This window comes from Talpa occidentalis, unplaced genomic scaffold (assembly GCF_014898055.3).
Source record: "Talpa occidentalis isolate TD23 unplaced genomic scaffold, MPIMG_talOcc4v2.1 talOcc4.10, whole genome shotgun sequence".
Lineage (NCBI taxonomy): Eukaryota > Metazoa > Chordata > Mammalia > Eulipotyphla > Talpidae > Talpa > Talpa occidentalis.
This window is the reverse complement of record NW_023600993.1, coordinates 12210235-12231224: the sequence shown is the minus strand read 5'-3', so window position 1 is coordinate 12231224 and position 20990 is coordinate 12210235. Positions and strand designations below refer to the sequence as shown.

General features: G+C 35.2%; 1 protein-coding gene across 2 annotated transcripts in view; it reads right to left on the bottom strand.

Moving 5' to 3' along the window:
* CAPN7 (calpain 7) overlaps positions 1–20990 on the bottom strand; it is a 33449-nt gene that overhangs the window by 10456 nt on the left and 2003 nt on the right. For both annotated transcript variants that reach the window (XM_037524549.1, XM_037524555.2), the window contains exons 2-13: positions 19870–19978; positions 17679–17836; positions 16129–16196; positions 14170–14370; positions 12151–12237; positions 9009–9135; positions 7777–7862; positions 6797–6890; positions 5147–5293; positions 3341–3447; positions 2487–2607; positions 57–201 (exon numbers count right to left, since the gene is read on the bottom strand). In XM_037524549.1, coding sequence (XP_037380446.1) covers positions 57–201; positions 2487–2607; positions 3341–3447; positions 5147–5293; positions 6797–6890; positions 7777–7862; positions 9009–9135; positions 12151–12237; positions 14170–14370; positions 16129–16196; positions 17679–17836; positions 19870–19978 — 1450 coding nt within the window. The remainder of the gene's footprint in view (positions 1–56; positions 202–2486; positions 2608–3340; positions 3448–5146; positions 5294–6796; positions 6891–7776; positions 7863–9008; positions 9136–12150; positions 12238–14169; positions 14371–16128; positions 16197–17678; positions 17837–19869; positions 19979–20990) is intronic.

Genomic DNA, 20990 nt, shown 5'->3' with positions numbered 1-20990 from the left:
TTCACATTGTTAGCATATTATTCCTCAAAGATCAATAGCATTAAAGATATATTTACCATTGTCTATTTTCTGAGCTGTTCGAGGATCAAAGTTTAAATATTTTTGCAACTCTGGGGTCCAGTTTTTTACATCATTCTCACTGTATCTTCCTTTCCACCGTAAATGACTCCAAGGATTTTTCAACTGGATAAATCGCAGCCCCTATTAGAAACAAAACAAGAGGTAAGTAGCAAATAGTGTCGTCATTTTTATTATATCTTTTTTTTTTTTTTTAGAGATTCATTGATTCATTTATTCAAGAACTGGGGTACAGGCCAGATGTGCGGGAGGGTAAGAGGATTCACCAGAGACAGAGCGGGGAACAGAACAGGCAGACTGACGAAATACACTGCTAAGGGGAGCAGCAGGAGAGACAGGAGAGGTCTGCCGCACCATATGGAGACTCTCGCTAGCCGGCTGGGATCGAACTGGCGCTACAAAGGCTGCGGACAGCTTCACAGGGCAGAGCTCAACCACCTGCACCACCAGGGGAGGCCCTATTATAATATCTTCTAAAAGAGGGTGCACTCTGAATACTTAGCAATACTTCTCCTTTCAAATCAACCTGAAATTAATATTCCTTAATTAATACTTTTGCCCAATCATACATCTGATCAAAAACTATAAATGGCTATGCTATACAAATGGGTAGTCACTAACCATGCGATTATTAAAAATAAATGTAAAAATCAGTTCCTCAGTCACACTAGCCACACATGAGCTCAGGGACCATGTGTAGGTAGCAGCTAATGCACTGCACAACACTGACACAAAGCATTTCCATTACTGCGGAAGTTTTATTGGACCGCTGCCTTAGAACATCATGTATTTCCTTTCCTTCAAAGCCTAGTCTACTCTGGTCCCCCATTATTTCCCAACACTCACATCCTATGTATCTTTGGTTCTAATCTAGTCTTTGCTCTCAAAATTCCATGAAGAACCCTATTCATTTGCACCTCCAAAGGCATTCGCTGCTCTTTGCCTAAGGTCCTCTAATCCCTTTTAACTGTTCTCTGTTTAGGGTCCTTCTTATTTCCTTCCTCTACTGATTTCAAGAATATGGACTTCGGAGTCCCAGTGAAATGGATCCAAATTCCAGTTCTACTATGTATTCAGTCTGATGGGTCTGTGTGGGTCATTTTCCCTTTCTGAGCATGCTTACTCATGTAAAATGGGTATGATAATGTCTCTCTAGAACTGAAGAAACATATGAAAAGTACCTAGCAACTCAATAATTTCCTTCTTTTAATCACTACCTAAAATGTAAATCCACATTACATTAGATTAAAACAAATAACATTCTGACTTATAGTGTTCCCCATGAGACTGTAAACTCCTTGAAATGGCAACACTATGATCCTTTTTCAGAAGTCTCCACTGTATTTATGAAACAACATACTGGGTCTGTCTACTGAACTGATTACATTGATTTAGAAAACCTAACAAGCTTGTAAATTCAAAAGAGTATGCATCTTATTTCAAGCAGCCCACCGAGGAAATTGTATTCTTTTTCTAATGATGTCTTAAACAGTTTTAGGTTGTTTTTATTTTTTTTACTTTGACATTAATTTAATGAGACCACCTTCCTTTGCTACTTAAAGTGTGACTGGCAGAGTCAGCCCAGAGACTACATTTTTAAATGTTGCGGTAGGTCCCCACTGCCTTTAAAATTCATACAATTCCATGTGTCATGCAAGAAAATCAGTCTAATTAATGGGTAGTGGCATCCCTTTACTGGTGATTGATCACGACTTGTATGAGTTAAAGCAGGAGAAGCTGGAACACACTGCTAGATACTTTCCAATGACTCCAGACAGGATAGGTACCATATCATCAAGGGAAAAAATCTTCAATAATCTTTGTATTTTCTATCCACAGAACAGACCCAGTTAAAAATAACTGATCAATAATCTGAGAAGTAGTGAAGCCAGCCATTCCAATGCCAACCACAAAGAAAGGGCCTGAGAGGCCTGAGGGCAGGCAAGCGCTGCAACCCCACGGGCATGCTTCTAGTTGTAGGTCCCCCTTATGCCTTGTCCTTTCATAAATATTTACTGAGTGTTCATTATGCTCTGGAGCCTAACACTGTGACTGATCCCAAAAAACCAACATAGCCCAGAATGCTGAGAGCGGTGTATTCACCTCAATAATGTTACTTTTATGAAAAACAGAGGTATACTGCATTTCTTTGTCATAATATCTGTGCTTCCCATTATTATATTTCCCATCTATTTCATAATTTCCAATGGTCAAGTGGTTCAACAAGTGGATTGATTTAAAAACTTAACCTAAATCTTAATTTGTCAGTATTCAAGTGTAACATATTGTGAGGTGGCCATGTAGCCTAATGGATAAGGTGTCTAACTTCAGATCAAGAGTCTAACATATCATTTAGCATCATTGCAATGTCTTATTATCAAACAAGAAAAACTAATTTAAGGCAAAACCTTGAACTCTCTAATATCCAAAACAGCATATGCATGTGTGGGGACCAGACCCCATCTCTCTCCTTCAGCTTCAGTCATCATTCCGGTTGATGCAGTGATAAGGACGTCCCCTTTGTGAAACCTGCAATGACCAAACAGACAAATCGAGAGATTGAAAACCATTTGCAATCTCAGATTATACCCTATTTCCTTTAGTCTAATGAAGCTGTACGAAAATTTGCACAATTTGAAATCTTTTCTAAAACAGGTTACATTTCCATTTCTAAGGATATCAGATACATTATCACATCCCTCTCCCACCCCGATTTACTTCTCAGGTAGAAAGTGATCCATGAAGGAAAGAAAATGCTAAATTATCCAGTGACTTATAAAGTAGATGTTCAATACCAAGTGCACTTCCCAAAATGTGTCCCAAAAAGTGACAGAATTGTATTTATCAAATCATTGCATTTTCTAGTCCTGCTACTGAATGTGTATTACTGTATATATAATTTTCCAGTCCCTACATGTGGATTATTCATTTAAGGTTTATGCTACCTTCCTCTTCATCCTTCCTCAGATTTCTCTTTTCCCACTTTCCTTCAAATAGGTAAGTACTTAGGAAGTACAAAATAAATTTTCTGTATGATATGTATTCCAGATTCAAATATTTTGGTTATCTACAATATGGATTAACTGTAACCATCATAAAGGGTAATTGAGGGCTGGCAAGTAAATAAAGTGAAGTATATTTTTAAAACACACTTTTTCTAATAACTGAAAATGACAGTCTTTGCAATACCTATTTGAAATAAGTTTATGAAGCTTTTCAATAGCTCCTTTAACTACAAAAACAGTAGAGAAAAAATATTTACCTTTGGTAAAGCATTCTGAAAGAATTATCTTTACTGAAAGTTTGGCTGTCTGAATGCATGGCAATCCTTTCTGGTATCCATCCCGTCAGTGCATGAAGATCAATATTCTGTAACACAAACATGTTTCAATTCTACCAGTGTTGTTTTCAAGCTCTTAGATCCCAAGGGTAGCTAGTAAATCTCACTGATCTGATATACAGATTTTGATAGGAATGAATCAGAAGGTAGTAAGTCGTTTTCTATCAGTAATAAACTTCTTACAAATTTCTACTTGAATGTAAACACAAACTTGTCTTTTCTTTACAATCTTTGCTTCTTTTCCTGAATTCAACAATTATTTTACTAATTAAGTATGATGAAAACAAACTATGTAACAGAAAAAAATACTTTAATGATAGTCTTCTACCATATATTGAACTCTTACAAAATGATAGTCACTTTTCTAATGTTTTATGTAAATTCTCATTCTTTCTATAAATTGCACTGGATGAATTAAGGTAATGGATTAGAAATATAGAAATATTTGAAGGACAGAGCAAATAAGTAAAGTTTTGATTTCTAAATTCACATTTAAGTGTTTGTTTGTTTTCCCAATCTTAACTTAACCTTTAGAATCAAAGTGTATACCACTGTCTTTTAGTAGTATGAAGTAAACCACTGGGCTTCACCAGAAATTAGTTGATCAGAATGACTCTGGGTTATGACACTCACCAACTGACCCTAAGAAAAGGAAATTTTGACATCCCATTGCATTTAACTATGACCGACCCATTCTTTGCCTAGCATTTTTAAGAACAAGAGAGGCAGCTCTCCTGCCCACCTGTGACTATGTAAGTGTTTCTTTTCATAAACCTTTTCCCTTTGTGAAGCATGAAAGAGGTCTAATACTAGACCGGGAAACTAACCATGTCTGTATGATGTCTGATTTACACAATCACTTCATTTAATCTTTACAACTCTAATAGGTGGGTATTATACTCATATTATTGGAAGCAAAGAAGCTAAGAAAGATTAAATACTTTTCTTTCTTTTTTTTTTTAAAGATTTATTTTTATTTATTTATTTATACAATCACTGGGTACAGTCAGAAGTGCAAAAGGGTGAGAGAATTCACCAGAGTCAGAGCAGGGAGCAGAACAGGCAGAAGGACCGAAGTACACTGCTGAGGGGGGCAGCGGGCGGCAGGAGAGGTCTGCGCACCATGTGGGACCCTCCTTCGGTGGCCGGGGAGCAGCCGGGGATCGAACTGGTGCCACAGAGGTCGTGGGCGGTTTCGCAACCCAGCGCTCAACCGCTGCGCCACCGGGGAGGCCCTAAATACTTTTCTTAAGGTCACTGTTGAGTGTCATAATCCAAAGTCATTCTGATCAACTAATTTCTGGTGAAGCCCAGTAGTTTACTTCGTACAACTAAAGGACACTGGTATACACCTTGATTTTAAAAGTTGTGTTAAGATTGGGAAAACAAACAAAATGTGAATTTAGAAATCTATATATATAAAAGAATGACAATATGACACATCCTTTTGATCGGAAGACGTTCTTAAAAAGGTACACTTTAACTGATGCTATAGTCCAAAATTAACAGCAGATACCTACATTGTAAGCTCTCCTGAAGACCAAAACTATATATCGCAAAATTCTTACAAGAGAAAATATTCCCATAGCAAGGTGAAAGATCAAAATTTTTCAGGGATTGGGAACATGTTTTCTCTGCTTTTCAACTAAAGTCTTACTCATAACTATTTAAATTTAACAAAGTCATATAATATAGCATAGTCTGTGTCTGGATCATCCTGTGACTTACTGAATTGGATCCTGGGAAATCATATCCTCCCATGACTTTCATATATGCTTTTTCTATGAGGGAAACCCATAATTCACTTTTGTTGTTAGAATAGGAACAGAGCAATTCTCCTTTATGATCAACAGGTAAATGGTCGTCAATTATCACCTGGAGAAAAAGAAAATTAATTTCCATAGGAGGTAAAAAAACTTAAAAGTTTTTCTATTTAAAAAACCCATCTTTCATATTTGAAAAGTAAACAGCATATGTCTATTAAATAAATGACAATTCCATATTTCTAGAGTCTGACCAATTATAAAATGTTCTATGATGTCTTTGTTCAATTTCACAAACTAATCTCCCCATGAGATGATAATCCTGAGCCAACCAGTTAAATGTTATGGCTATACCATCTAAATGTATTAGGGACTCTACAGATGCATATTAGATATAAAATGATTAGAAAAAGGCCTTACTTTTAAGGTAATCAACAGTATAACTACAGTGTAACTTCACAACCTGCAAAGATACTCACATTATATGTTTAATTATGGCATAATTACATTATGGCTAAAAAAACTGAAATAATAGAGTAATCACAACAAAGAAAATATTTTTAACAAGCATAAGAATAATTTTGACCTAATACTAACAGAACTATACAACTGTATTTTGAAAGATTCTTTTAAACAAAGTTATTTAAAAATTATAGTTCAGAAAACCATTCTCAATAATTTGTAAGTAGCTAGTTACAGCAGTCATTCTCAAAGGGTGTCCTTAGACAATAGTATCGCCTGGGGCATGCCCTTCCCCAGTATCTAGTGAATCAGAAACTCTGGGGGGGGAAGCCAGAAATGTGTTTTAATAAGCCCTCCAGGTGAACACTAAAGTTTGAGTACTCTGATAAGCAGAAAAACTCAGTTTATCAGACTGGAAAGACCAGAGGATCTTGTTTAAATGCAGACTCTGATTCAGCAGGTCCAGAGTGAGGCTAAACTTCTGCAATTCCAGGTGAGGCTGATGTTGACCCACGAATCTCCTTGTGTAGACAGGAGCTAGAGCATGCAAAGTCATTATAATATTGTGCGGAGTCCTTAAAGAAATTAGTGTAATTTGGAACTATGTATTTATTGGGTTGATGGAAAAATCATGATGTATTTTTTCTGTTTTTCAAGCTGTAATGCATCTTGACTTTTCTGACAACTATTTCACAATGGAAAACAGAATTTATGTATCGCAAGTTATGACTACACATAAAACTGCTATGAACTAATAGACTTAGTTTGATTTCCTATTCATCTAAAAAATAATTAAGAGCTATGAGATCAAAATTTGCTAGCTTAAAACAGTTGCTCAGTTACTTTTTGGCACTTTGTATAAATTTTCCAAAACTATCTAAAAAAACCCACCTTTATTCTTGTTATGATTATACTGGTAGCACAGACTCAAATTCTTTTTTTTTTAATTTTATTTTTATATTCCCCATACAATTGCAACCTCCTTATTTTGACCCCAAACCCTCCTTTCCCCACCCCCCATAGTGTGTCTCTGGTTCATAGTTGTTTTAAATTATTAAAATATTCACATAAACAACATTTCTTAATGATTCCTCTCAAGATTCAAAAATGGGGAAAGGAGAGAGGAGCTGGGAGGAGGAGAAACATTACTCACCTTTCTTGGAACACCATTGAGGTGCAGTTTTACCATATACTTTCCACATGGATTGTACTCTGGCTCACCATCCTTATTCTGAGGGTAAATTATGCTTTTTTAAGAAAAATAAATATGTAATTACTAACATTAATATTCAACACAACTAATATACAAGATATATTTTATCTAGACACATGGTATTATCTTGGCAATTCTATAAAAATAAACATAAGAATTTTTTTATAATATGCCTAGAAAAAGAATTTCACTTTAATCAAAGTGCTTATCTGATAGAATTAAAGTACCTCAGGAAATCATACACTAGGGGATAAATTTCACAAACTTCTGAAAAGTTCTGAGTTTTTAGTAATACTTGCTAATAAATTTTCTATTAAGTGAAAATATTTTAAGTCCGTTCAAAGTATTTCAGTAACATTAATTTATTCCAAAGCAGTACTACCCAAGAGCAGTTTTTTTATATTTTTCAATAGCTGTTAGTTTAAAAGGTGAGATTAATTTTGATAACATTTTATTTAAGCTAACATAGCCAAACTAGTATGATTTCAAAATTTGATATATTTTCCAATTTACACAGTTTGTGCTTAGTTTTTAAAATATGATGTATTTTAGACTTAAGCCCATTTAGAATAGTTAATTTCAAGTGTTCAATAGTCACATGTGGCTAGAGGCTACCATGAAGTACAGAACAATTACAAATATGATATGACTTTACCTGGACCAATTTCATTTATTTCAAAACATATTAAATCCATATATGTTACTTTAACTACATGTGCATGTTACTAGATTGTTTTAACAAATGTTTCCACAGTCACAAATCATCCGCCAACCACAAAAGTCACAATCATCCGCCTAGTCACAAAATCATCCGCCTACCATATATTCTGAATGATATGCTTTCTTTACTTACCACACAGGTAAGGGCTAAGTTTTAAATTTTTAGTTAAGAGGGTTAAAGGGACAATATAAACTGTTACCTCGTTATCAACTTCTTATTAAATCGTCGTTCATAAGCTGCACTGATAGCCAGTGACGCCACAAAGGAACAATCTGATACTATTGTCTATTAATGAAAAATGTATTTATTATCATATTATTAATATAGTCATCTACTCATTCAGCTAACTTCAACATTACAATTTTTAAGCACTGCACCTACCATCTGACTATACTAAATATCTTGGCTGTTGCTTAAATAGAAAAATAACAGAAAAGTCATACTACCAACTCACATTTTGTTGAAGCAAATCCTAGAAAACTAATTAAAGCATTTCAATGAAGTTAATTTACAATAATTAAATATGGATGATTTATTCCTACTAATGATAAGTGCATATTCATTGAATCACACATTTTAATACCAAAAAATTAAGGTTTTTACAAGTTGGTTTATTAAAATATGATTATTTAAAATGAATACACACAGCAAAAGATTCCTGAATCCTTTGGTATTCCTGAATACTTGCTTTTATACCAATATGGAAGAGACTGCATTTATAAGAAATGCAATACATAACTAGGGCCTCCCCGGTGGCGCAGCGGTTGAGCGCTGGGTTGCGAAGCTGCCCGCGGCCTCTGCGCCGCCGGTTCGATCCCCGGCTGCTCCCCGGCCTCCGGAGGAGGGTCCCACATGGCGCGCAGACCTCTCCTGCCGCCCGCTGCTCCCCTCAGCAGTGTACTTCGGTCCTTCTGCCTGCTCTGCAACCTGCTCTGGTGAATTCTCTCACCCTCCCGCGCTTCTGACTGTACCCAGTGCATGTATAAACAAAACAAACAAACCAGCAAACAAATAAATAAAAAGCATGCCTCTATAAAAAAAAAAAAAAAAAAAAAAAAAAGAAATGCAATACATAACTAAAGTTCACAATAAAATCACATTGCTTTTCCACTGCTCAAGTGTTTTAACATATGGCCTTATCTTTGTTTTTTATATCTATCCCTTATCAAAGATGAAATTCAGATTTTCATCCTTCTCATCTGCACATATTGATATGATAAACAGTGTCTACATAAAAATCTGTAACTGCTCAAAACATTTATTCATTAAGTATATTCTCTCAGTATGTCTATGACAAAGTATGCAGAATGAGTAATTTTTCCAATTATACTCATGTACCTGGAATTACAATAAAAATCCAAGAAAAAATTTATATTCAAATTATTTCAAAATTCAACCTTTCATATAAAATTATACAAAATAAATGTTTACCTGCTTTATGCTAAAACTGGACACAGTATAAATCATTGTAGGATTGTTGGTGAGATCTTCTGGCCGTACCCATTTGGAAAATGTAGCTTTTTGTTTAGGTGATAATGGCAGCTTGCCCCATCTATCACTGAGGTAATAAAATAAATCTTAAAATGACTCAAAACCAAAATTAAATTTCCTAGAGAATTTTTTTTGGTCGTTATCACCTACTTACGTCATTCTAAAATAATTCTGGCAAATTTGACTCTTTACACTTAACCATGAATCTAGTAATTTCTGATCCTCATCACCAATTAAAAAACAACCTAGATAACTGAAAAGAGTAGCTTAAAATTCAATTACGTTTACCTTACTATAACTTAAAAGTTTAATTTACATGGTTTTAATAAATTCAGTTTCAATAAAATGAAGTCATTAACAACCATGCAAGCTGACTCATTGTTTTTTCCGAAGCTGACTGAAGGGCCTCGCAGTGTACGGATCCTTATGCAGGCCCTTGACAATGAGAGTAGCTAATTGCTGAGTAATAACCATGTGCAGGCATCATGCTAAAATACTTTACATACATTACATACTTTATTCATTTTAAATCTCAAAATAATTCTATTTAAAAGCAAGTATTTTTGGAAAAGGGTTACAGTGATTAAGTAACTTGCCAAGGTCATTTTTGATGATCATCAAAAATCTCATAGAACCACTAGTGTTCCACGTAATGTTTTCAAACGTGTATATAGCCTCATGAGCTGATTGTAAACAGAACGTGAGCAGAGTGAATTTAGAGTAACTTAAAGATAGCTATGACAAAATTTTGAGATTTAAAAAAGGCCAATTCAATCTATAATCTAGTTACTTGGTATTATTAACCTGTCAGATGAAATTTAATACAGAAAATTCAAGATATTTTAATATCCTATCAAAAGTCACTACTAAATTTCTAAATTTAGTGTTTTTCTTTATAACCTGAAGTGTTAAAAACAATTTTTGTTCAGTGAAGTAAACGTTATTATTTAAAAGTACATAACCAAAAATTATTTAAATCAACTTTCTAGCCAAAGATTCATAAATTATGTAAGTTTTTCTTGTCCATCATACTATCCTTGACCTTTACAATGTTTACTGTCACTTTTCTTCTCTAAAATAATATAGAAAACAAAAAAGGAAAAGTTGTGCCAGTTAAGTCTAGTTAATTTAGTATTTATTCTAAAATTTTCTCCAAACTTAATTAATTCAGTAAGTATTTGATGAGTATCCACAACATGGCAGACTTGGAGATTCTTGCTTTGATGATAGGATGCAACTTAATTAAAACAGACATTCTCTGTCCTTATGAAGCTAATAGTCTAGTATAGAGGACAGGCACTGAACAAATAATCAGACAAAAAATGTAAAGTCCCAACTGTGACAAGGGCTATGCCTAAATTAAGGGAGTCTGCACATTGTTCTTTACTGATTCAATTACAGTGTAAGCATCTTCCCATGTTATTCAATTTCTTGAAAACCTGACGGTCATGTTAAGTTTATTCTTATATACACTATACATAATATTCTTAAATAGTCTGTAGTCTGAGCACTAAAAATATTTATCTTAAGTTGTTACAAAGATTGGAACTACAAGTTTACCTCTCTACTTGGATATAACCACTTAATAATATACTAGAATAACCAATGCACATTTTCACAATCACAATATTGATGACTATCGTTCACATATATCTGACCACATATGTAAACACTTTAGGTTTCCTTAAATGAAACTACACACCAAAGGGATAGAGACATATTTGAAGTATTTGAAATATACAGTCAAATAATGTAACATAATTTAGTATATAACAAAAGAATTCTTTTACTAAGAGTTAACCCTTCTTAAATAGTGCTTTCAATAAGTGCCATTCTAAGTGCTTTATATTTTATTAACTCATTTGATCATCACAGAAAGATTATGAGGTGAATTTTATTATGTTTTAAAATCTGTTTCAGATTTTTAAAAAATTTTTAAATCTTTCCCAATTGGCACACAGGATATTAAGCATGACAGCTTGGCTGTAGAATCTGTACTTTTAACATGATAGTTTCTCAAATATAAAAATTTCTTTGATTCCAATTAGTAACTAGTATTACATGATCACCTAAGTGAAAATATTAGGCTGATAAACTGACTAGCTTGAGATGTCTAACTTTTGTCCATTCCAGAAAACATTAGAAAATGAAAAAGCAGTGCTTTCCTTCTAAATAGAGCCTTTTATGTATTCTGTATATAATAAGCAGCCAACTTTTAATTTTTTTCTGATAATATACTCATTGCAGAAATTTTGAAAAGTAAAAATATTTTAAAATGTTAAATCACTCAATTTTGCTACCTAGATATAACCACTATATAAACACTTTGATATATATTTTTCTCTATAAATATACAAAAAGAAAAATAAACTTTGGTTGTTATAAAGTTTTCTTTTTTCTTTTTTTGTTATTTACTGTATTGCAAGCATTTTCCCAAATCATTTTTTACAGGTAGCTTACACTTAACATAATAATGTGGATTATTTATTCACTCCCATATTATTGGGTAATTAGTTTGCTTCAATAATTTTTGCTGTAACAGATACATTGATGAATCCTCTTATATTATAAAAATTTTCACTGAATTTTTACTTTCTTAGGACGACTAGAAGCTGTAAGTCCTAAATCAAACAGTATTTTTAAGGATCTTGACATAAACTACTTCAGTCAAGGAAGACTGTGCTAACACTTTCATCAATCTTTCTTGAGTTGAACCTGCTTAATGAACATTGATAATGTTATTCTATTCCAGTGTTCAATTCAATACCCTTACTGACTTACATTTCCATTGTGATTCAATAGCAATTCAACCAATATTTACTAAGTCCTGACATTTGTGCCAAAGACTATGGATAAGTCAGGCAGAAAGAGAGCCACGGATGCCCATTTCCAGACAAATGATAATGGAGGATCTCTATTGTTGCCTAATCTCCTTCCCATAGCCATACCTCTATTCCAATCAAACTTTTTAATTACAAATTTGAATTTTAAGGCTATGAATTAAAATTAGCTTCAGAGTATGGAAAAAGTACTGAAAATCAAAATGATCTTGGAAATAAAATTTGCAATAGCACTTACTTACCAGAAAGGCATTGGATAAGCAAAACGTTCCCTCAGGTCAATATTCATGAAAGGAACATATTCTATACCATTTATTTTTGATGTTGTCCTACAAAACACAAGAGACAATCTAAATTAAATATTGAAGTCTACATTAATTATCAATCATCTTATTTAAACTCCTTAAAATTTAAACAAAGTATGGAGCTAGAATAAAATTAAACTCATAATCTCACATTGTTAAATCTTTATTTGGACAAAATTTTTACAGAAATAGTTGAATACCTGAAAATAACTAATTCAATTCAATAGAGTATTATCCTTCACAAAAAAACATAGGTCTCTAAATGGGCCAACACTAGAGGTATTCAAAGTGTGCTTGACATCAGGTACACAAAGTACATTCTATATCACAAAGGCTTAGTGGGAAAAATGCACCAAGAAAGCAAACACTTACTTTTGGAATTTGAAAAACAACATTTACAATTCTGAAAATGTGTTCTGGCTCCAAGGATATGGAACAAGCAGTAAAGAAGTGTCACAAGTACCCAGGAATGGTCTCTTGACAAAGAAATGTGTCTTAGAAAAGCTTTGCATGTTTCCTTGTTTTGTGTATATGTTTATTTATAGACATTAACTATTTCTGCTTCTCCCTTTATTTAGCAGTAGTTACAATATAAATTCACAATTTTGCCTTTAGGTAACAATATTCAGTAAGATTCTGAGGACTGATTGATAACAATGAGTAATAAAGACAACTACTTTGTGTATCCTCGTTTTGTTTTTTAAAGATTTATTTATTTATGCATACGAGAACTGGGGTATAGGCCAGAAGAGTGGGCGGGGGGGCGGTGTGTGTGAGAGGATTCACTAGAGACAGAGTGGGGAACAGAACTGGCAGATCAACTGAAATACACTGCTGAGGGGGGCAGCAGGCAAGTTAGGGAAGGTCTGCTGTGCCATGTGGGTCACTTCCCTGGCCGGGGATTGACCCCATGCTGCAGTGGTTATGGGTTGCTTCATAGTGCTACGACTTAACCCCTTGTACCACCAGGGATGCCCAGTACCCTCCAGGGAGGGCTGGTATCCTCACTTTGAAAAGATGACAACTTTTAACTTACATCAAGAACAGCAGCGTTTTGTTGAACAGAAAGTTATTTTGTTGTAGAACAACATTTCAAATGTGTGTGGGAGCATATGGATACTGAGCAGCAATTATTGGACCGTTATTAATATACTGTCTCTAAAACCTGCCTTCTTTGTCCTGCTTTGTATTATATTGTTTCACATGCAATTTTTCTGGGCAAAGAGAGCCTGATTAGAATTAAAATCTTCACCAGAAAAATGTTCTCAGGTGGCTGCTACTAAAGGGAAGTTCTTTCAGCCCATTTTAGGAAATTAAAAATGAGTGATTACATGACTTGCACAGCTCTATCAAGCAGGCCAGATCTCCTCCAGAGCCCAACTAGAGAACAGCCACACTGGCTCAGAATGCAATAAAGGATTTTCATATTACTGTTGCTTTGCATTTTTAATAGCCCCTGAGGCTACTTAGATAGTTTCCTAGATCAAGGGTTGGCAAACTACTTCTGTAAAGTTTAGGCTTTGGAACCAGGTCTCTGTGATATACTTTTTTTTAAAACAGCTCTTTAAAGTAATGTAAAAAAGCTGGCCTATACTGCTAACTTAAGGCAACATTTTTCCCCATTAGGGCTTTGGTTCCAAAATTACATAATTTATGAGGGTCTGCCATAGGTCTGTTTTGGCCCTCAATCTTTAGTGCTCAATTTTGAAGAATGCTAGGATTTTCAGAAAACCTTATGTCTAACAGAAATGCTCATACTAAAACACATGAAAAATATATTGTGACTGTAAGACAATATAATTTGTCACCCCATAACAGCAAAAAACATAACAAATACCTGAATACAACTCAACAAACCTAACGAGAATAAAATCACCTGCATTGATTATGTTCAACATAATTTGTCCATGATTATGGACAAAATTGTTCACTGCAATGAATCATAAACTAATTTACCTTAGAACTTCTATTTCTTCTGCAGTGTATCTCTGTCCTTGTGCATCGCATGACTGTGGACTTATAAATGGCTGGGGTTTTTCAAGGAAGGGATTAGTTCCTAGTGGAAAATGTGTTCTCGCTGGAGGTGGCTTTGGCTTGATATTTGTTGTCTTGATTTTGCATAATGGCTTTGTTAAAGGCTCACTCAATGCTTCAGCTCTATAATAGAAAGAGGTACAAAAAACCTTTTAAGTCTCACATGTAGGTTTCCAGAAAACAAAATTTACTTTAAGAACTAGTCAAGTATTCCCAGTGAAAAATTAGTATATAAAAATCTGAAACACTAGTCAACATTTCATTACTGAAGCTATTTCCAAAGATAAGTTATTCTTGCAAAAATATTCTAAAAGCAATATTGAACACTTAATGCAGTAGGGAACAAACAGCATCACAAATTAACAGGTGCGAGTACTACCTGTGACTGCATTCACAAATGAAGATAGTGACTTAACGAGTGGGAAGAGAGAACTACTCTAAATTGATGTTTGAGCTCTGAGAAGCCCACTTGCGGACTTGGAGAATAGCATGTACAAATGTGCAGATGTGTGAAACAGCGAAGTGAGTTAAGATAGTTTCAAAAGAATGGTGCCCCTGTGTAAAATGCACATGAGAGGCAGTGGGAGTTGAGACCAGTGGCAAGTGCTGGATCATGGGAGGCCTCAAGTGATACTGACTGTCAAAGAACAAGCTATACAAACTCTTAACCTGAGGTCCACATATGAGCTTCAAGAGTCTCGTGAACATTCTGAAATTATATGAAAAGTAAAACTTTACGTACATTTTACCTAGAGTGCATCCATAATTTTGAACAGCTCCTCAAAGGAACCCATGACTGACCCAACCCATGACTGAGCTTGGGATAGACTAAGAGAATACTGACTGGTTAGCCACCTAAGTAGTAAGAGTCATTTGTGATTCTGACTGGCGAAAGAAGTCAAAATGGGGAAAATAATTAGGTGTCAAATGCCCAATTCCTCATGAATTTGGAGAAATAAACTAAAGGTTAGATGATAATAATGAAAAGAAGGGATGGCCATTATACCTTAATTTAAAAAAAAAAATAAAGGCTGGGGGTGGCAGTGCTACTTATTCAGAACCTCAAAAGAAGGTAATTCTATTAATTCATGTGATAAATGTAATTTCCACCCTTTTTCCTATGTCTATAACACTCTTCAGGAGGCATAACTCTCTTCAAGAGGTATAAAGCCATTTATTCTTTCAACAAATGCCAATTGAATACATATCTAGCTCTCTCTTAGGTATTTGGTTATAGAATTGAACAAAACAGACAAAATCTTTGCCCTCAGAGAGCTTACTTGCAGGTGATGGGTTTGAAAAGAATACAGTGATGTTAATAACAAACATGATAAACTGGTAAATTTCACATACTAAGAAAGTGGAAAGTTATGGGAAATAAGTAGGGTGGAAGTATTGGAGATCTAATTTTAAGTAATAGATAGGGCAGGTCTTCCTGAAAAGCTGACACTGGAACAAGAGCTGAAGGAATCACACACATTGTCTAATTTGAGGTATGTGTATAAGAGCAAGCAGGCTCATTCCCAACTTCTCTATTTTCAGTAATAGCTCTGGAAAACCCCCTGAAGTGCTCCTCTTAAGAAGTCTGATGTTGTACACTGGAGGGAAGTCTTCCATTTAAAATATTATGACCATTTTTTTTTTATACAAAGCAAAAACTAAATAAAACATGTCTTGATTGGTTACTACTTCTTAAGGTTAAAGCCAGGAACTACAAAGAGGAGTCAATTCTCTTAGAATAAGAAGGTAAACTTGCTCTAGATCTCAGTTTAAAGACAGACATTACCATGAGCTCTACCACATATATACATAAATCTGTTACACTAAAGTAACACAGTACACTGCCATCCATGGAAAAGAACTTGAGTGACCAAAACTCACCTATCTAGTGCCTGTCGAGCCAACTGTTTCAGTTTATTTTGCAGAGTTTTATCAGCAGTGTCATAAGACTTAAGAGAAAGAAAGACAGACATTCTGAAGCATAATTATTTTTAATTTGCCTGATCCATGATATTTCCAAGCAAAAAATTTACAGTGCACATTACACTTCCTGAAATTACGAGAATAAACAGACATTTTATTTTCATCCTTAAAGGTATTATTTAAAATACTGTTGAGGGCCTCCCCGGTGGCACAGCGGTTGAGCGCTGGGTTGCGAAGCTGCCCGCGGGCTCTGCGGCGCCGGTTCAATCCCCGGCTGCTCCCCGGCCTCCGGAGGAGGGTCCCACATGGCGCGCAGACCTCTCCTGCCGCCCGCTGCACCCCTCAGCAGTGTACTTGGGTCCTTCTGCCTGCTCTGCAACCTGCTCTGGTGAATTCTCTCACCCTCCCATGCTTCTGACTATACCCAGTGCTTGTATAAATAAATAAATAAATAAATAAATAAATAAATAAATAAATCTTTAAAAAAAAATAAATAAATAAAATACTGTTGAAAACTTGTCACTGAGAAACTTTAAAGCCACATGATACGAACAGGTATTGAGCCACAATTGTACAATCATGGTGCATGGAAGACTGAGCAGCAGGAACCTCAGACTAGCACAGAACCTGCAGTCTCAAGTCCCACAGAAATAAGGCTAGATGGCTCTCCTAAACAAAAGACTCTGGACAAAAAAAATCCAGACCTGTAAACTGAGAACACTGTTCTCTACTACCTCTCCTCACCCTCCTGTCAGAAGCACTTGTGCACTAGATGCTCCTTAAAGCTAACAGTCCCAACCAGGGATCGCAGGGAGCAGTAAATGTCACCCAACATAGATTTCACAATGCATGTTAATAAAGTTCTCCCAAACCACTAGCTTACTTTTTAGTGTCTGAAATCAGAAGGGGAAAAAAATGGAAGCTGAGGGCCTCCCTGGTGGCGCAAGGGGTTAAGATGCAACCTATGAAGCTATTGGTAGCCACTGCAGCATGAGTTCGATCCCCGGCCAAGGAGCTACCCACATGGCGCAGCAGACCTCTCCTGCCTCATCCGCAGCTCCCATCAGTAGTGTATTTCAGTCGAGCTGCTTGTTCTGTTCCCCACTCTGTCTCTGGTGAATCCTCTCACCCCCCCCACACCTCTGGCCTGTACCCCAGTTCTTGCATGCATGCATAAATAAACCTTTAAAAAAAAAAAGGAAGCTTATTCTAAATTCATAAATTTGTGATGGTGAATTCCTAACTACTTTTATGTAAGGTTAAAAATAGGATTTGTAATTTAAAAAACAATTGTCTATTCACTGTATCTTAATACTGTCAAATTTTAAACAAGATGTCAAAACCCATTTTCACTCTTTTTCTCTTCATTATCTTTTAATGACAACTAATTGAAGTTGCACTTATAATGATACAATATTTTTTATCTTTAAGGAATTAAGTAAAATTCATTAGTAAGGGAAGAAACTACTTAGCATAATCCACCAAATTTAACTTGTAGTTATACATACAGTTTTCAGACAGAGATCTACGGCTTCTGTATACAATTCTATAGCATCTTCAACATTTCCTTTTTCATCTTCATCAAAAGCTTGTGTAACGAGGAAATGGGCACGCTCTAAGTCCAACTGATGTTTTGATTTCAAAGGATCAGTACTCTTAGATTGAACTAGAATGAGAAAAAAAGTCACACAGACAAAATATTGTACATATAGGGAACAACATATCATTTTAATACATTTAAAACATTCTTTAACAAAACTGGATGAGCCTTCATTTTAAAAAGTTAGCAAAAACAAAGTAAGTTAGGAGAAAGCCAAATACTGGATGATTTTACCCGTATGTGGACTACTAAGAAGGACAAAACTGTACCAAAACAAACCCTAGAAATCTGAATGCACAACTGAGGCTTCCAGGAGGGAAAGGCAGGGGACAGTGGACTGTGGTAGAGGGTTATGGTGTGGTACAAACATTGAAAGATGTGTGAACCTATGGCCTTAAAATATACACAAGCATTGTAAACCAATGTTACCTCAATTAAGTTCAAGAACAAATAAACAGTTTAGGAAGCTAAAAAAAAAAAAACAAAACCTCTAAAAACTGACTAATTCCCCTTCTCTTTTCAATCTTAATTTTAAGGCTTTTCTAAATGTACTACAAAATTTTTATTTGAAAAGGGACTCTAATGCTTAAAATAATAATTAAAGAAACCAATGAATTATCTACAAATCAAGCTCCACTTATTGAACAAAATAGGTGAAAAAGCTGGCAAAATAATTAAGGCATTTTGTGCTTTAAAAAACCTTTTGGAACATTACTTCTCTTTCACTGGCAAGTCTTTATTCTTAAAGAGCTTAGGATTATCTCATTCTGTGCCTTAATATCAATTTTATAAATATCACACTTATAAATTTAGGCACTTCGTTTTAGTTGAGAAAATGAAGTTTCACTGAATTACACAGCACTTTGGATACATGTGTCAGGGTAACTTAGTATCAAGTGAGGTCCTGATACACAGGCAGTCCACTTTTCTTATATTCAAACTTACCATACTGAGAAAATTTTATTTGAAAACACTTTCTGAAATAAAGTTCCTGATTATTGGGCAAAAAAATTTTTAAATCTCATTTACTTAGCTGGCAACACAAACTTCTTTGATTACATAGTATTTTGAATCTATAAGTCTATGTAACTTTGTATCAGGTATAGGCCCTGACAGACACTTCACTTTTCAATACACACAATTTCTGGGTAGTCTTAAATTAATCTACCTTGTTTTTAAGGGGATTCCAGTAACAAGAAGTCCAATGAGCAAATCTACTTTCTCCTAACTATGCGCCTATAACTTCGCATAACTGTTCAAAATGAATAGTGGAAAATAGTACAAAGTTCATCAGGCAATGCTGAGTAAGATTCCTCTAAGCTGCTTGCAATCAGAAGGAAAAAAGAGTTAAAAAGAGCCCTTAGTGATATCCCTGCTGTACATATTTTATTTTACTTATGAACATGTTCTTTTCCATGCATGTGAACAAAAATTTTGACAGTAACCATAAACCTCTAACAAAGCTGATCATCAAGCCTATTGTGTACGTGTATCACTACATTTGTCATGCTGTTTACAAAAATAAAGACAAGCAGTTCTAGGTCTCTGCTTACATGTTGCTGTTCTAAGACATGGTCTAAAAAAAGACTTTAAGGTCTTGAAATTGAAGACCGTGATAAGGAGGGTTGTGAAACCTATTACTAAAATCTTTAAACACTGACCAGGAGTCATTCAACCTCATTATCCTCAGCAGGCATTTGACAGATATTTAAAAAATGCCAATGATGCTCTATCTGAATGCTGATAACCCACCATCTGTGTACTTTCTCCTAACTATGTGCCTATAACTTCACATAGCTGTTCAGAATGAGTAGTGGAAAATAGTACAAAGTTCATCAGGCAGTGCTGCATAAGATTCCTCTAAGCTACTTGCAATCAGAAGGAAAAAAAGAGTTAAAAGGAGATTGGACATTATCATCTCCAAGGTTCTTCCTCACAGATCTATATTCTAATTTCTTATTATGATACTGAAAGATGTGATTACCCAAAGAGGAATGAGCAGAAGAATGAGGAACAAGATCCAAAGACGAAAAGGAAACTAAGAACTGACGGGAGAAGGAAAACAAAACCAGTGACACATTTAATAGTCCTCTACTAACCTGCTGAATGTAAAGCTTGAACTCTTTCCAAATACTCATTTATTTTTTCTTGAACATGTTCTAGACTTGATCCTGCCATCTCAGCATAAATTAAGGCTTGTGCAGCTTCCTAAAAATAAAAAAAAAATTAAAAATCCAAGAGAACTTAGTAGGTGGATTAGTCTGAATTTTCTTGACCACTTAACTCACCAGAGTTTTCTATGGCATCAGTATTTTTTTCATAAAATGAGTTGTATAATTCCCCCAATGCCTTTCTTTTAGTTCTCAATCCTCTCAATTTTCACATACTGCTGAAAATTTACCAACTAAAATAGGAAAGATTGATTATAAGGATTTTCTTAGAATAGCTGTGGTTTGCTGTTTTCCTTTTTCAATAGGTCAGATTTAAATTATAATCCCTGAAAAAATAAATTGAGCCTTACTAACACTTGAACAGATAATAGCCTATAAAAGTTAAATATCGAGAAAAAAATTACAAGAAATTAAAAAGGTTAATTCTCAGTGGGAAGAAAACCTTTCACTCCCAGAAAACTCTGTGAAAAGGTAACACATTTCAAAGCTCATTTCAGTTGTGTAAAATACCAAAACCTGGATTCATCTTTCACAGTCAGTTGTGCTATAGTTAGTGAGAACTAGCCTCTGCTTTCCCCGTCATCACTCCAGGAAGATGACACTGCTACCAGCCATTTCTCTAAGTAAAAACACCTCATTTGCAGTGACCTAAGCATGTGCTCTTCATGGAGCCTGGAGCTCAATTGTCTGGATGCAAAGAGATCCTGGATTGAGCATCACTTTTTGAATCCAGTTACTGAGGCAGGGGTCGTTTCAATGAAGCTCACAAAACCAGAAAGAAAAGTACAGCTTTGAGCCAGATGGAAATTCAGTCTGAAGAGTGAGGGAACAGAAAAGAGATGACTTCCTCAGATTCTGTAACTCAGATATGTACCATCATTCTCTAAATACAAAACATTATACTTAGGGGCCTCCCCGGTGGCGCAGCGGTTGAGCGCTGGGTTGCACAGCTGCCCGCAGCCTCAGCGGCACCGGTTCAATCCCCGGCTGCTCCCCAGCCACCGGAGGAGGGTCCCACATGGTGCGCAGACCTCTCCTGCCACCCGCTG